The 17526-nt window shown below is 50.4% G+C and overlaps 1 protein-coding gene across 4 annotated transcripts in view; it reads left to right on the top strand.

The window, feature by feature from the left end:
- The first annotated feature begins 856 nt into the window (after positions 1 to 856).
- LOC128347892 (atrial natriuretic peptide receptor 1-like) overlaps positions 857 to 17526 on the top strand; it is a 90467-nt gene continuing 73797 nt past the window's right edge. Inside the window, exons 1-2 of one of the 4 annotated variants that reach the window (XM_053303158.1) lie at positions 857 to 972; positions 1687 to 1856. Coding sequence is in view for 1 of the 4 variants with exons in the window: in XM_053303157.1 (XP_053159132.1) it covers positions 1526 to 1856 (331 nt within the window). In the remaining 3 variants the exon portion in view is untranslated. Of the gene's footprint in view, positions 973 to 1439; positions 1857 to 8354; positions 8438 to 17526 lie in introns of those variants that run through there. The other 3 variants (XM_053303157.1, XM_053303160.1, XM_053303159.1) reach the window with 3 other exon arrangements.

The raw sequence follows: 17526 nt of genomic DNA, 5'->3' as shown, positions 1-17526 counted from the left end.
TAAAGGGTTTTTTTGTTCTTCTGTATTAAAGGTTTGACACAGCCAAAGATGCATTAGCAGAGATTTGTGTACTCTCTCCCTAAAAAGGAAATTATCCGAACTGTGATATTTGCAAGGATTTACCTTTTAAAAATATTTTTCTTTTCCAGTATACTCCTAATAATATTTACTCAGAAATAAGTCTCATTGATTTTTAAGTAAGCATGCTTAAGATTGCAGCATTTTGTGTGCTGTTTATATTATCCATTAGCAGTGGAGAAGAAATTATTCAAAACAAGGAAGTCCCACCCTGACTTCTGGAAGTTATGCCCCATCTCAATCCCCCTTTCAGGGCGATTACTGGCACTAGTGGGACCCACTGGATTACATGCTTACTGGCACTGGTGGGATGCAATGGCATCGTTCCTTGGTGTTACAGTTACCATCCTTCCAGGTCTATCTCTTGGAATTTACTTTTAAAAGGGACTTGGGAGGGTCCAAAGCAGCAACTGCTTTTTTTTTTTTAAACCAGGGTTCCCCTTCCTGTTCTGCTACCATGCCATGAAAGGGTGTGTGGTGTGTGTGTGTGTGTGTGTGTGTGAGTGAGAGAGAGAGAGGGGGGGTGGGGAAACTCTCCTGACTCTTCCCCGTCAACTATAGCATGCTCTTCCCTATCTCTCACCCAGCAGCCATGTGGGAAAGAGACACAGGAATGCCCTTCCCGCCCTTGGCCTCGTGCAGAGGGGAGGGCGATTTGTACCAGCCACCCTTGCACAAGGCCAAAAAGCAGCCTTATTGGTCGGGCAGAGAGGGGGCGGGGCTTGCGCCGCTCTATTGCGGTGCCCGCCCCAAACGCTCAGTGTTGGTTGGCCCGGCTTTCGACGTGCGAGGAGCTCTTCTGCGGTGCTCCTCTTCGTCGAGCGGAACGTGGTTCTCCGGCGGCGTCCGGGCGGCCCGGCTTGGGGGCTTCGAGCAGTGGCGGTGGTGGTCGCGGTGAGCCGCCAGAGCGGCTGTGGGAATTCTGGGGCTTCGGCCTTCGATCTCCTCTCCCTCTTCGGCGTCCGGGCGGCCCTATAGGGACAGGACGTCGGCAGCAGCAATCGCGGCATTGGCAGCAGCATTCCCGGCGGCGGGCCCCCAGAGCGGCCGCGGCGGAGTCCGGCTTTGGCGGGCGGTGGACCCGGTCCAGGCCCTGTGCTTGGGACCGCCACGTTTCTGTCCTGGTTTGGTTGGGGGAGGTAGCAGCTGGGTTTGGCGGCCTGCGCATATCAGAGGCCCGTGTTTTGTGGCGCAAGGGCAGCTTTATCCTTTGGTGGCCCAGTGGGTAGCCAATTCCCCCCCCATTGGTGTTAGAGCCCTCCCCCCCTCATCTGCCTTTTCGGCCCATCTTTGAGGAGGGCCTGCTTTGTTTGGGGGGTTTCGGCTTTGCGTGGGGTCTTCTTACCACAATGCCTAAAAAGGCAAAAGGAAAGTTGGGTGGGAAGCCCGTGAAGCCGCCCAAGCGGCCTGCACCCCCCCTTCTTCTTCAGAAGATGAAGATGAGGAGATGGTGCTTATTAGAGGCCTAGTGCAAAGGATGGAGGCCCTGGAAAGAGCCAAGGCTGCTCCTCCTGACAAGGAAGCTGGGCCTTCGGGTGTGCCTAAACTGGTGCCCAAGCGTACAAGGGTGGCAGCTAGGACGCAGTTATTAAGATCTCTTTCTGATAGGCTGAGCGTGCTTGAGCAAGGCGTAGTTCCTGCTGGCCCAGTTGCTCCTGAAGCTCCTGTTGTCCCTGCACCTGTTCCTGGAGTTCCGGAGCTGGTGGCTCCCATTGATCCTGAACCTGCGTTGCCGGCTGGTCCCAGCCCAGGGGACCCGTCCGTCCCTGTGGTCCAGGGTGAGTTTGCTGCACCTACACTACCTGGCGGTACCGGCCAGTGGCCAGTAGTTCCTTGGCCGATACCTGCTATGGGCGGATGGGGAAGCCCATGGTGGCCGCCTTACACTCAATACTGGGGCATGGGTCACGTGCAGGGCTTTCCTGGCACTGTAGCGGGTTCACAAGGGGCAGTTGAGCAAGTGTGGTTAGGGCACAGACAATCTTCAGCGTTGCCATCCTTGGGCTTTGCAGGGGCGGCTAATACGCTACCAGGCCAGGCAGGTGGGGCAGGTTTTTACCCCATGGGTATCTTGCCTACCACGCAGCATGCCCCGTATGGTGCGGTTGGGCTCCCCTTAGGGGATCATCTGCTCCCGGCCACAAAAGAAAAAATCCTGAAAGGTGAATATGTAGATATCTTCAGCCTTTTGTTTTGTGAACCGGAGGTGAAGCACAAGGAAGGTGAATCGTGCAAGGAACATGAGGCCACAAAGAGAGAGCCCGTTGAGAAGACCTGGAACATTTGGCTTTCGGGTTTCACTATCTACATGGGGGTAGTTGTACAGTCTCAGCCAGCTAAGGGACCAGCCCTTCTTAAGTATATGGACATAATCCATAGGGTGATGTCAGATTTTGCAGGCATGGCATGGGTTCATTATGATGAAAGTTTTAGAATGCGGGCCACCTTGGACCCCTCCCTGCCTTGGGATACTCCTTTACAGGAGCTCTGGCTCGTGATTATGTCCCCACCTCGGCCAGTGGAAGGAAATAGGTCTGATAGTGGCCATTTGCTGTCAAAGCCGCATGGCGGGTCTGTGGCTTCAACAGCAGGCCAGCAGTGGGTTCAACCCCACATGGTCTGCTGGGAATATAATAATGGGGGACATTGCGCGTGGCCAGCCTGTCGGTTCAGACACACTTGTAGTCTCTGCGGGGCAAAGCACCCGAGCTCCACTTGCCCGAGGGCTCGCGCAAGTGAAAGTAAGAAAGGGGGACCTCCCCCACCCCCTACGGGAAAAGGGGCCCTGCCCAATCAGGCTTGATGTGCTCAAGTGCATGTTACGGGAGTACCCAGACAGGGCTGCTGCTGCCTATTTGTTGGCAGGCTTCAAGGAGGGATTTAGAATCCCCTCTGTGTCCCGCCGGGGTACCCACCATGTCCAGCAACCTTAAGTCCGTGCTGGGAATGGAGGTGGTGGTCATCAAAAAGATCAATAAAGAAGGCAGCAGGCAGGGTGGCTGGGCCTTTTGACCACCCCCCTTTTTCTGAATTGAGGGTTTCCCCTTTGGGAGTGGTGCCTAAAAAGGCACCTGGGGAGTTTCGTTTAATACACCATTTGTTGCACCCCAGGGGATCCTCAGTTAATGATGGAATTCCGGATGCCTCTGCTCGGTTCGGTAAACATCTTTTGATGAGGCGGTGCAGATGGTTCGGAGCCGGGGGGCAGGGGCCCTTTTGGCGAAATGCGACATCGAGTCTGCCTTTCGCCTCCTCCCAGTTCACCCGGCAGATTTTGATTTGCTGGGTTTTGCGTTTGACAGCAAGTTTTATTTCGATTGTGCCCTACCAATGGGATGTTCTATCTTGTGCGCTGCCTTCAAGGCTTTTAGTACGTTCCTTGAGTGGGCCTTGAGGCAGAGGGCGGGCCTAGCCTTTACAGTGCATTTTTTGGATGATTTTCTTTTCTCCGGGCGGGCTAATTCTACTGAATGCCAGCACCTGCTGGGTTGCTTTATTGCAATGGCCTGGGAATTGGGTGATCCCTTAGCTGAGGATAAGACCGAAGGGCCTGTTACCCAGCTCTCTTTTCTGGGTATTGAGCTGGACACCTTGGCCTGCTGTTCCCGACTTCCCCTGGGGAAGTTGGGAGTTCTATTGGAGTTAGTAAGGACTCTAGGGCGGGCTCACAAAGCTACGCTGAGGGAGCTTCAGGTGGTGGCGGGGCACCTCAACTTTGCCTGCAGGGCAGTGGCGCCTGGCAGGGCGTTCCTTCGACGCCTTTGTGACTTTATGTCTGGCTTACGGGCCCCTCACCATCTAGTCAGGATTTCAGAGGGGGTTAGAGCTGATCTGGCCATATGGGAGGCATTCCTGTTGGGTTTCAGCGGTGTGTCCTTTTGGAGGGGCATGCAGCTTCTTGAAGCTGAGCTCCAAGTCCATTCTGATGCCGCGGGGGGTGTCGGTTTTGGAGTATACTTTCGGGGTCGTTGGTGTGCTGCCCGCTGGCCTCCGCAGTGGGTGTCTTGTGGGATAACCAGGGACTTAACTTTCCTGGAATTTTTTCCCATCGTGGTGGCTGTGCACCTGTGGGCAGGGGAGTTGGCTAATTCCACGGTCCGTTTTTGGTGTGACAACCAAGCGGTGGTCCAGGTTGTTAACTCGCAGACCTCCCGCTCCCCGCGGGTTATGGGTTTACTGCGGGCGTTTGTGTTGCAGTGCCTCCGGGTGAACATCCTGTTTATGGCACGTCATGTCCCGGGGCTCCAGAACGATATCGCTGATGCCCTGTCTCGCTTTCAGGTGGACAGGTTCAGGGAGTTAGCACCCGAAGCAGCACTTCACCCAGAACCCATGCCTGCCGCATTATGGCACCTTGGCAAGTAGAGGCTCAGCGGGCTATAGCAGCCTCGCTGGCGTCCAGCACCCGGGCGAGCTATTCTTCCAAAATAGCCGCTTTCTCTTACTTTCGGAGGGTGGAGGGGTTGGCGGAGACTTGGCCGGTGCCAAGGGACCACCTTCTGCAGTTCCTGGTTCAGTTACATGCCAAAGGGCGTGCTGTGTCCACTTTAACTGGTTATGTGGCAGCATTGTCCTTTGAAGCCCAAGCGCGAGGGGTTGAGGATTGTTCAGGTGATCCCAGGGTTTGGAGGATGCTAGAAGGATGGGTCCGGGGGGTTTCGCGAGTAAAGGATGACAGGCGCCCCCTCACACTAGATTTGATTCAACCATTGCTTGAAAAATTGCCTATGTGTTGCAGGTCCACGTGGGAAGTCACTCTTTTTCAGGCAGCCGTGTTGGTCGCTTTCTTTGGGGCATTTCGACCAGGGGAGCTATTGCCTAGGAGTGGCCACTCCCTTTGGGACCGCTGCCTGCAGTCTTCCGATCTGTCCCTCTTGGAGGGGGAAGCGCGGTTGTTCCTGTGCAGGTCCAAAACGGACCAAAGGGGAAGGGGGCAGGTTATCCGCCTGGCGGCCGCCAGTGCTCCCCTCATTTGTCCTGTAGCAGCACTTCAGCGCTACTTGGACATGGGCTCCCGCATGGGGGGCTGTTTGTTTGTTCATGATAATGGGGACCCGCGGACTCAATACCAGTTTTTGGCGATCCTGTGCAGGGCTTTGGCCTCTGCTGGGGTACCCACCTCCAGATTCACACTCCATTCTTTCCGAATTGGGGCGGCTACCACTGCCAGTCAGATGGGGTTGCAGGAGGGGGTTGTGACGCGTATTGGGCATTGGAAATCTTCAGCGGTACGGCTCTACATGTGCTAAGTGGGTGCTGGTTCAGTGGTATTTTACTTGTTTGTTTTCTTGGCAGTGCTGGCGGAGCAGCGGCTCCTGTTCATGTCCTCCTTTGTGGCCATTTGTTGGTCTTCTGGGCATTCAAGAGGGCCAGCACCTCCCATTGGGGCACCCAGCTGGGTTTGGCCAAGCGTGCAACTGTTTATTGGAAGGGCATGCGGGGTATGCTGTGCAGCCAGTTGCTCCCGGCGGTTTGGGATCATCTAGCCAGGTTTCCTAGGCCGGATGTTATTATCATCCATTTGGGCGAAAATGATTTGGGCAAGCGGACTGGCATTTCTCTAGTTCAACAGGCCTCTTCCGATTTGACAGTTTTGAAGGGTTGGTTACCTGATGTACGTATTGTTTGGGCTGATTGGATACAGCGGCGGGCGTGGCGAGGAGTCCAGAATATTAGAGGCATTGAAAGGGCACGGCGAAAGGCATCCGCCACCATTGGTAAACTAGTGGTGTCGGCTGGGGGAGTGGTGTTACACCAGCCTGGGCTTTCCGCCCGTTCCCCGCAGCTGTATCGCCCAGATGGGGTGCACCTTTCTGAGGAGGGGTATGACCTTTATATTTGTAATATCAGGAATAGGCTTGTTGAACTTTTGGAGGAGTTTGGGGCAGGGAGGTCAAGCTAGGCTAACCTCCCTGTCTGGCAGGAACAGTGTGGGTTGGGGAGTAATTTCAGGAATTGAACTTTGGTGAGCACCTTTGAATATTTAGTAGGTCAATTGGTCAATCACTCCCTTGTGGTTTGTGCGGCCCAGGGAGATTGATTCGCCATGACACCAGCTTCAGGAATTCACGGGCCCTTGGGCTGCGTGGTCCGGGACGGGTGAAGACCTAGAAGTATTCAGGCCCCCTCAGAAGAGGGGGTTGGCCTTGAAGGCGGGAGGTAGGTTGTACCTGCTTCTTGCCTGAGCCAAGGTGTGTCGCCCTTAAAGGTTTGGGGAAGGAGGATGGAATCCTAACCCAACCTTGGTAGACCCGCACTGTTAATTTAGGGTGATTAATCACCCACTTTGCTCTCAGTCTGCTATGCCTTGCATTGGTTAAAATAAAGTCGTGGCCCTTTACCCCAAACATATGCTGTGTCCGTGTCTTTTCGGGCTGGGGTCTTGGTACAATTTATTTTCTTGTGGAAATGAATCAGAAACTGTATCTCGCCTATTATTACTCTGTCATTTTTACAGAGATGAAAAAGTGAAATTATATTAATGCCAACCACAGGCACCATTAGACACGGACCTGGGGGGGGGGCAGGTCCTTGTGCCCATTCTCGGAGAGGGCTGCATAATTTTCCTCTAAGGGAAAAGAGGGTCCCTATGATATTTCTGGAATGTCTTGTCTTAGAGTTTTGAAATTGGGAACAATTGCCTTCATAAAAATCTTTGGCATGATCCCCTTTTGCTCAGCCCTATACTAGGGATGTGCATTAACCAAGATTTGTGCCTGGTTCATAAAAAAACTGGTTTGTGCTCCGATGAACTGGTTCATGCCAGTTCAGCCCAACCGTGAACTGGTTCGGCGGTTTGAGTGTGGCATGGGGGGGAGGGGCAGTGAGTGGCACCTTTAAAAGAGAATACAGAAGGTCCTTACCTGTGTGACTGCTGCTTTATATAGCTTCCTGCTGCGGTGGTGCTCCCCACAACAGCCTGCATGCAATGGTGGCAGCATGCACAAGCTCTTTAGGCCCAGGGTCTAGAATTACCAACTGCACCCCTGATTGTAACTGTTCCCTTTCCAGGGAGGCCATTAGAAGAGAGGCCTTCTTGTTTATGGGTACACAACCTCAAGTAATGAAGACAACAGCAAAATTTGCATTTTTAGCTAATAAGGTTCATACGCAAATAACATCAAGTTGATAGAGAGGACTGGTTGTTTTTAATTTTTGTTAGTTGCATTTAGTGCAGTTATTTTAATTATGTAGCCTTAGTGTTTTATGTTCATTCATTCATTCACGGGACTGTTTATTTGTTTTTATGTTTATAAACTGACGATCTGTTGACCGTTAATAAAAATTATTCTGATTCTGACACAGGAACTGCACTGCTGTGCCGCAGATTCCCCAAGATGCAGAGGAAAGAGGAGAAATGGAATCTGCTGAGATCCCAGATATAGTATGAGTTCAAGATGCAACCACATGCATCTGTGCTCTTTATAGCTGGCATGAAGCCCTGCTCGGCTCAGCTCAGCTCAGCTCAGCTTGGTTTGGAAGAGACAGCGTTTTGCAGATTGAGAGCTGCTGGCCTCTGCTCTTACCGCTTGAATTTAGTTACAAAACGCAGTCTCTGTGTCAGAATACCCTCTAAACATAATGATAATACAGTGCTGTAGAGCCTTGATTGGCTTTGGATAGCCAGACTTCCCAGTCCAGCGTGGAGAGCCATCTGTCTTGAGAACAGAGTGCTGCTGGAAGAAGCAGGCCAGTGCTTGCCCATAGTGCACTGCATGTTCCTGGGGGACCTAGTGGGGGACCTAGTGGACCTAGTGGCGCCCCTGGTGGCACAGTGGTAAAACTGCCACCCTGTAACCAGAAGGTTACAAGTTCGATCCTGACCAGGGGCTCAAGGTTGACTCAGCCTTCCATCCTTCCGAGGTTGGTAAAATGAGTACCCAGAATGTTGGGGGCAATATGCTAAAATCATTGTAAACCGCTTAGAGAGCTCCGGCTATAGAGCGGTATATAAATATAAGTGCTATTGCTATTGCTATTGCTATTGCTATTGCTAAATCATTTGTAGGCAACCTGTTATCTGTGACTATAAGAAGTAATGCATCTTGGAACAAACTGGAGGTTTTCATCCTGGGTTCTCTTTGCCCATTTTTTCTGGCCACAGAAGTTCCACAGGTAATTGAATCGCTGCATTCTGAGAATATGGGATCTCTTTGCACCCTCTTTTGGACACATACACACCCAGTAATCTCCAGGAAGTGTGTTAAATCACTTCCTGCTGCTCCAGTTTCCCTGCTCTCAGCCATTTGGGCAGACAGAGGGTGGGAGGACAGTTGAGTTGTCGGTTGTAGTTCAGTTCAGTTTATTTATGGCCGCTGAACAAAAAAGAAAAGGTTGTATTTGCTACCACAACCAGCAGGTAAGGGAAGTCCACCTAGTAAGCATTTGAAAGGCAACATGTGGGGAGAGAAGTTTGATGGCAGTCTTTCCTTCTTGCATGGTGCCCTTTCGTAGCTTACAAGGCTTGGATTGGGAGCTTCCCAAGCCCAGCAAAGCCTTTTGCAAAGGCACTGCTTAAGATGGGGGATGTAAGCAACCTTTCCTCATAAGAACAGGCCCAAGGCCTATCTAGTCCAGCATCCTGTTTCTCACAGTGGCCTACCAGATGCCTCTAGGAAGACCAAAGGCAATAGATGAAAGCATGCTTATTCAGAGCCTAGCAAGGCCTTTTGCAAATGCTGCATGAGGGGGCAGCTCTGGAAATCCTTGCAAGATGCCTTTGCAGAGCCTCGCAAAGGTCTGGTGGGAAAGCTCCCACTCGACCTTTGCAAATTGTTTGAAGAGGAACCCACAGGGAGTGAATCTGTAAGATTCTGCTTTGAAAGCTATGCATGTTGCAGATTGCCGTTCCACAGTTTAATGAGGCTGAAGCCTTTGGGTGACTTTTGAGAGAAAGGTTTATAACTTTATTTTGTATAGTAATAGCTTTGGTTTTTATGAGGCTTATCTGTCTGGAAATATATGACTAGCTACTGCAAGATCACTTATCAATGGCGCCGGGGAAGGGGAATGATTCAAATGACATTTGAGAGTTAGATAGACCTGGTGGACATTTTTATCAGGTTATGTTTCTCATTGTGCCATCTGGGATTGCTTATCTTGCATTTGGTACTGAAGAAGTATGTGTGACGTATACCATAAGCCCTTATTTTATTTCACATGATATATTGTCTTTTTGACTTGCTTTGTTCTTCTGAGATGGCAGCATTTGATAAATCTCTAGGGATTGTTACGTAAATCACTAGAATTCATTTTTCAGAGAAAAATCTTACATGACAGAATACAGAATGTAACTTTTATGTTTTCCTTAATTAACCTTGCCCTGTAAAGTAGACAAGCAGTGGCGTATTTTAGATGAGATGGTGGATTTCCACTCTGCCTCCATTCAGTTTACTCCTTTTTATTTCTAGGTCTCTTGCTCAGTTTCCTCACGAGACTATGCTGGAGTTTTTCATTAGACTACAAACTAAAAGTCTATCAGCCATCTCTAAACCATAATGAGCATGTCTCAGGGCAATTTCTGCTTATGTTTGACTTTCACTAAGCATGCAAATGTCCACCAAATTTGCCTAATTTTTGTGACCTTTATAATTTTTAGCCTACTTTCCTTAAAGGAAAGTAATCTTATGAGATCACTCAGCTGTGTGTGTGTCCCTCTGTCAACTTTGGGACTGATTTGAACCAAATTTGGTACAGTTGCAGGGATACATAGGGACACCTCAGTGGTGTAGTTTGTGATTATGTTATCCACCCTGATTTAAGATGGCAGATGCATCTACATTTGAGGCACGTGGGCTAAATTGTGAACCACCTGATTTAAACCAAAAAGTACAGTTGTAGGGACACATAGGGGCACCTCAATGGTATCATTTGTGATGATGTCATCAACTCCAAATCAAGGTGGCAGATGTTTGAACATTTGAGGCACAAGCAGGCTAACATGTGAAGATGGTAATTATCAATTAAGATTATAGTGAAAGGAAAGTAGGCAGATTAGTTCTTACTAGAACTTCTTATTTCTATGTGTATCTGTAGCTATTCTGATCATCATCATTTATAAAGCGTTTAATATGAGTTAGGTGCTGGAATCCTCTCTAATAAAAGGCTTGGTGTCCGTCCGTGGACGGACACCAAGCGTGTGTCCGTGCCTCCCTCGGACTGTTCTGAGCATGCGCGGAGCGCATGCTCAGAACAGTCCGAGGGAGACACGACCGCCAGCACCCGGTGGCCATGTTGAGTGGCCAGAAGCGGCCGCCGCAAAAAAGCCAGGGAAGAGGCGGCGGGGGAGATTGGCTGAGGTGGCGGCAGAGCCGCCACCTCGGCCAGAGGAAATGGAGACTGGGACGGGGAGACGGGGAATGGGGAAGCTGGCCGAGGTGGCGGCGGAGCCGCTGAGGACGGGCGGCTTGAACACTATGGAGCCCTAGCCCAGCCCCAAAATTGACCTTGCCCTTGCCCAAATGCTTCCCGCCTCGGCCGCCACCACCGCCCCCTCTCCCACCCTCCCACCTGCCCAAATTCTCCTTCCCCGCTCCCCCCCAAATGATTAAGGGCCAAAATGGCCCAGGAGAATGCCTCCGCGGCCACCGCCACAGCCGCCAACTGCCCTCCCAGCTGCCGGAGACCTCCTTACCCGAAGCAGACTGCAACAGTCGGGCGAACTAAAAGCAGTTTTTGCGCAGAAGAGAGGAGCTCCCCAGAGCTCCTCTCTGTGCTAAGCCTCTTCCCGAACTGGTGCTTTGGGCGCAAAGGACGCCTATTGCGTCCTTTATGTCCATAGCAGCAGTTTGGGCATTGGCTTAGCACAGAGAGGAGCTCTGTTCGGGAGCTCCTCTCTTCTTCGCAAAAACTGCTTTTAGTTCGCCCGACTGTCGCAGGCTGCTTCAGGTAAGGAGGTCTCGGGCAGCTGGGAGGGTGGGGGGGGGCAAAGGCCAGAGGGAGTGGGGCGGGGGGGAAAACTCTCCCCTACTAGCGCCCATTATTACAACGGGCCTGAAAACACTAGTGATATATAATATAATACAACTAGTGGACTCGGGCGCAGAGCATCTGCGCCTCTAGTTGGGCCCAGCTATCCTCCACCATGCTGGCAAGCCTGGCTTTCTGGCTGGCTGACTGGCCACTCCCCCCCACCCACTGCCATCCCCCCGGGCCAGGCTGTCCCGCTGCTGCTGGCCAGGCTAGGCTGGCCCACCACCACTTCCTCCATGCAGCCAGACCAGGGCCCACTGCTGCCGCCACCTCACCCCAGTGCGTGGGCCAGGGCCAGGAAATCCCGCCGCCGCCTCCCACCTCCTCCTCCTGGCTGATGGGGCTTTGCCCACCATCTGCCTGCCCACCTCCTCGCCACTGCCATTATTTCTCCCCACCACCGCCGCTTCTTCCTGGCCGGTGGGGCTTTGCCTGCCGTCTGCCCACCTCCTCTGGCCGGTGGGGCTTCGCCCGCCGGCCCTCCACCTCTGCATCCTGGCTGCCGCTGCCATTATTTCTCTCCACTTCAATGATGGAACTCTCGCACGCTTTAGAGCATCTGCGCGTTAGTACTTGATTGCTCCCCTCACCTCAGAGATCTCTCCACCCTCACCTGAGCTGCACTCCGGCTCCTCCACCATCCCATTGCTTCCATCCCCCTCACCCTTCTTGGTCGTGGCTGCAGCATTGCTGCCGCCTATTGGCCAAGCTGCAGCCCTCTATCCCCAGAGAACTCCTCACCCGAGCCCCCCTCACCCGAGCCCCACTCCTGCTCTTCCTCCCAGGAGCAGCAGCAGTGGTTGACCGGATCCTTCCTCACTGCTGCCACCACCATGGTCACTCATTCCCCTCAGGCCACTGAGGCCTGGGCCCGTCCCTTGCCTGCCTGCCTCCCTCTGACAATGACCTCGGTAGCCCCAAACAGCAGCAGTGGTTGACTGGGCCCTTCCTTGCTGCCAATGCCGCCATGGCCACTCATTCCCCTGTCAGGCTGCTGACAGGCTCGGATCCATCCCTTGCCCTTCCTTCTTTCTCTCTTCCCCCTCCCTTCTTTTTCTCTTTCTCACTCCTCCACTTGCTGTTCCCCACTCTTTCTTCCCCCTCCCTTCATGTTTTTTCTCTCTCTCCCTCCCTCCCTGAATTAACAGATTTTGTTCATCTTGTTTCCTTATCTAATTCACACAGCGGCAGCCTCCTTCTTCCGAAGGGGCTCTTTCCTCCCTCATGATTGCTCTCCTCTACAATCAAGAACATCTTCCCACCAGTAAGAGTTGCATTCCAACTGACCTTAACCACCCCAGGCTCCTTCTCCTTATCTGCATATGAAATCCCCACTGCCTAATCACCATGGTGCTTCTGCTCTCACAGGCTCTTTCTCCCTATCTGCATATGGAATCCCCACTGCCCAGTCAGGTGCTTCTGCTTGCAAACTCTGTCAGCCAATCGCCTCCTTTCTACCACGTCCCCACGCATGGCCTGTCTTAGAGAATTAATAACATAGATGGCCACATTCTCATATAACGCAGAACCCTGGGTCCAGTTGACCCGCGGTCCCGCTCCCCACCCCACTCTCCTGTCCAAATTTGGACATCACGGAGAGCACTCTCTCTGCAGGCAGCTAATTATGCAGATGGCTGGCATCTAATGTGCCAGGAATGTACAATTAAAGAAGAGTGATTGCATTCCTGCATCTGGGAGCCAGATCCTGAACACAATGGTGGTGTCATGAGTGGGAGAAATAGAAGTGTACAGGCATGTATACCAACAGCAATAGGACCAAAACTGGGTCATGCAGATACAGGAACATCAAAATACCATGCCACTGACACATTAGTTGAAAGTGACACTATCCCAAGGGGATAGTGGCAGCAGGTACAGGTAAAGAGAACAGAAAGGAAATAGTTAACTGAAACAGAACTAGTAGACTGAGGATGAGTCAGAGGGATCAGTGGCTCCCTTTTGTATACCACTTGCTTTCTGTTATATAGGCCAGTCGGGGATTTCTGGAGGCAGGGGGACCTGCTTCACCTCATGAAACTGTGGTAACTAACTTCTGTGTGGATCAAGGGCAGGTTTTGCCTCTACCTCAGCTGCATCTCTGAGCCATGTTCCATATCTTTTTCTCTGTGGGTGGAGAAGCTTGCTAGGGAAGCGGTGTTTTTGAGCCAAGAAATGTCTGTCAGGCACCTCTTATCCACCCACTGACCTTTTCCTCTCAAATGCAGCCTTCTTTCTTACCCTTTTCTTTAAAAAAAATAAGCAGCAAACCACATAGAGAAATAATCATTTATTTGAGTGTGGCAAGTAGTTCAGATGTTAGTTTCTCTCAACAATACCAATGGGAGTAACTGTAGCCTGTTCAGTGGCGTAACTATAATAGGGCAAGGGGAGACAGTTGTCTGGGGGCCCAGTGCCTTGGGGGGCCCCCAGAGGCAAGTCACATGACTGACTCCCCCAGCCGCACACCCACCCGGGCTTCCTTCAGTTGTATTTATCCTCCGAAATTGATGTGAGTGTTAAGACCTGGAGCTACCAGAACAGCATGTCTTTCTCTAGTACCATTCAATGACTGGCATCATCCACAGTTTACAATGATGTTCTATTGTGGCACATAGGAGATAGATAGATAGATAGATAGATAGATAGATAGATAGATAGATAGATAGATAGATAGAGGGTTTTTTGTTACCACTATTCAGCCTTTCTAGAAACTTAAGATTTCTTTACTTCATGAGCTGAGCTTCAGTGAGGGGGGGCCCATTTTAAAATCTTTTCTCTGGGCCCACTCCAACCTTGCTACGCCCCTGAGCCTGTTACACTGATAGGTAAATAAAATAGAATTCAGAAAATAAAAAAGGCTACTGTCTGTGCAGTATTTTGTGCTGTACACACATTTCAAAGAGCCACCAGGAGATCTCTACACTGTGTTCCTCTGCCATCTGCTGGTAAATAACAGATAAATCTTAGAGGGATTTTTGGGGGGGGTTCACACCAAAGCCCACTCTTGTATATGTTTATAATTAAATTGCAAAAACAAAACAAAACTCCAGTGTATTTAAGGAGCCTCTTGGCACATTCACACTTTATATTGTGTATGTATATATTCACAAATATATTGTGAATATAACAAGAATGGCTTGTTCCATCTAGCAGGGAGACTGTTATAGACAGCCTGGTGGAAATAATAAATGCTGCTCTGAGGGAGAGCAGGATGCCTCCTTGTCTTAAGGAGGCAATCATTAGCCTCTTCTAAAGAAGCCTGCATTAGATCCCTCAGAGTTGAGCAATTATAGGCCTGTTTCCAACCTCCCATGGCTGGGCAAGGTAATTGAGAAGGTGGTGGCCTCTCAGCACGAGTTGGTCTTGGAGGTAACTGATTATCTAGACCCATTTCAAACTGGCTTTTGGGCGTGCTATGGGGTGGAGACTGCCTTGGTCAGCCTGATAGATGATCTCCAATTGGGAATGGACAGAGGAAGTGGGACTCTGTTGGTCCTTTTGGATTTCTGGGCGGCTTTAGATACTATCAACCATAGTATCCTTCTGGAACGTCTGAGGTATTGGGGGAGGGAGGCACTGTTTTACAGTGGTTCTGCTCCTACCTCTCGGGCAGATTCCAGATGGTGTTGATCGGAGACTGCTGCTCTTCGAAATCTGAGCTTAAGTATGGTGTCCCTCAAGGCTCCGTACTTTCTCCTATGCCTTTTAACATCTACATGAAACCGCTGGGAGAGATCATCAGGAAATTTGAAGCTGAGTGTTACGCTGATGACACCCAGATCAACTTCTCCATGTCAACTTCTTCAGGAGCTGGTATATCCTCCCTAAATGCCTGCCTGGAAGCAGCAATGGACTGGATGAGGGGAGAATGAACTGAAGCTGAATCCAGATAAGATGGAGGTACTTATTGTGTGGGGTCAGAACTCTAGAGACAGTGTCGATCTACCTGTTCTAGATGGGGTCACACTTCCCCAAAAGGAACAGGTTCGCAGTCTGGGAGTACGTCTGGATTCACACCTCTCCCTGGTTTCTCAGGTTGAGGCGGTGGCCAGGGTTGCTTTCTATCAGCTCTGGCTCATACGCCAGCTGTGCCCGTTTCTCGAGATCAATGACATCAAAACAGTGGTACATCTATTGGTAACCTCCAGACTTGACTTCTGTAATGCGCTCTATATAGAGCTGCCTTTGTACGTAGTCCAGAAACTTCAGTTGGTTTAGAATGCGGCAGCCAGGTTGGTCTCTGGGTCATCTCAGATAGACCACGTTACTCCTTTACTGATGGAGCTACACTGGCTGCCAATAGGTTTCTGGACAAAATACAAAGTACTAGTTATAAAGCCCTAAACGGCTTAGGCCCTGGGTATTTAAGAGAGTGTCTTCTTCACTATGAGCCCCACTGCCCATTGAGGTCATCTGAGGAGGTTCATCTCCAGTTACCTCCAACCCGTTTGGTGGCTACACAGAGATGGACCTTCTCGGTCATTGCCAAGAGATTGTAGAATGCGCTCCCTGCTGAAATACGGTCCTCCCCATCTCTGGCAATCTTCAAAAAACACCTGAAAACCCATCTTTTCGCCCAAGCTTTCTCAGCTTTCTAAATTTTTTAGGTTTTAATCTCTGGTTTATTTTTAAATTTTTAAATTGTTTTAAGTTTTTGTATATGTTTTTAACTTTTTTAATGCTATTGTTAACCGCCCAGAGACAAATGTTTGGTGCAGTGTACAAATTTGATTAATAAATAATAATAATAAATAATAATAATATGCGCCCCCCCCTCCACTACCAAAGCGTTAGAGGGATGAAGACCCTGGAGACCTGATATAATTTTGACATTAATGTATATAATTTTTTTGTATACATTAAGGCAAAGGTTGCACAAATATAGATATATTCAGCATTGGTAGCAGTGACAAATAGTAATAACTAGCTTAACCCACGCAGAGCATCTGCATGCTAATACTTGATTGCTCCCCTCACCGCCAGCCACAGCCCCGCTCACCTCAGAAATCTCTCCACCTTAACTCCTGCTCCTCCTCCTCCTCCATCATCCAGTTGCTTCCATCCCCCACACCACTCTTGGTCACTCCTCCATCCCTTTACTCCATCCCCCTAAACCCGCTTGGTCGCAGCTGCAGCATTGTGGTGCCTATTGGCCAATCTGCAGCCCCCTATCCCCAGAGATCTCCCCACCCAAGTCCCACTCCTGCTCCTCCTCACAGGAGCACCAGCAGCAGCGGTTGACCAGGCCCTTCTTTGCTGCCGCCACAACCATGGCTGCTTGTTCCCCTCAGGCTACCGTACCTCGCCCTTCTTTCTTTCTCTCTTCCCCTCCTTTCTTTTTCTCTTTTTCTTCTCCACTTGCTCTTCTCCTCTGTCTTGTTTCCTCATTTAATTCACACAACGGCAGCCTCCTTCTCCTGAAGGGGCTCTTTTCTCCCTCATGACCCCTCTCTTCCATCCACTATATATATCTGACACACACGTATGTGTATATAGATTCCTCTCCTCTACCATCAAGAATACCTTCCAACCAGTAACAATTTGCATTCCAACTGACCTTAACCATCACAGGCTCCTCCTCCCTACCTGCATACGGAATCCCCACTGCCTAATCACCATGGTGCTTCTGCTCTCACAGGCTCTTTCTCCCTATCTGCATATGGAATCCCCACTGCCCAATTACCAAAGTGCTTCTTCTCGCAAACTCTCATGAGAGCTGCCACGCATGGGATCAGCCACGGGTACACCTTAGAGAATTATATATACTAGCTGGGCCATGCGCAGAACAGCTGCACCTTTAGTTTCCCCCACCTGCCGCCACTGAAGCTGCCGTGGTCAGCGACACCTGGTCTGTCTGGGCACCCCCCCCGCCACAGTCCTCACTGTAGTCAGTGTAACCTGGACTGTCAGGGCACTCAATTTCTTTCTGCCTGCCCGCCTCCACCTTATTTCCTTTGCCCGCTGCTGCTTGCAAACTCTCGTGAGAGCTGCCACACATGGGATTAGCGACAGGTATGCTTTAGAGAAATATATAGAGAGAGATATGATGGCAAAAATCATCGTAGCAGCAGCAAAGGCAAAAGCACATTTCAATAAAAAGACTTAATGGTGTATCTCATTCACTCACATATTCACACTTATTCTAGCTTTGGAGTTGGCCAGACTCCAAGAATGAGTTGGTGCTTGGGCTTGGTCAGGACAGAGAAATGTGATGCATGCATGTCCTGGTTCCAGATGGAGGTTCTCTGTTTTAGCTCTTCCAAAAAGCTTTCGACAAAGTTCTTCATCAAAGACTCCTGAGGAAACGTAGCAGTCATGGGATAAGGGGATAAGTACATATGTGGATTGCTAACTAGTTGAAAGACAGGAAACAGAGGGTAGGTATAAATGGAGAGTTTTCAAAATGGAGGGAAGTAAGAAGTGGGGTCCCCCAGGGATCTGTACTGGGACCGGTGCTTTTTAATTTATTCATAAATG

This window comes from Hemicordylus capensis, chromosome 2, assembly GCF_027244095.1.
Source record: "Hemicordylus capensis ecotype Gifberg chromosome 2, rHemCap1.1.pri, whole genome shotgun sequence".
Taxonomy (NCBI): domain Eukaryota; kingdom Metazoa; phylum Chordata; class Lepidosauria; order Squamata; family Cordylidae; genus Hemicordylus; species Hemicordylus capensis.
Note: the sequence above shows the minus strand (reverse complement) of the source record. Positions and strands in the feature narration are given on the sequence as shown.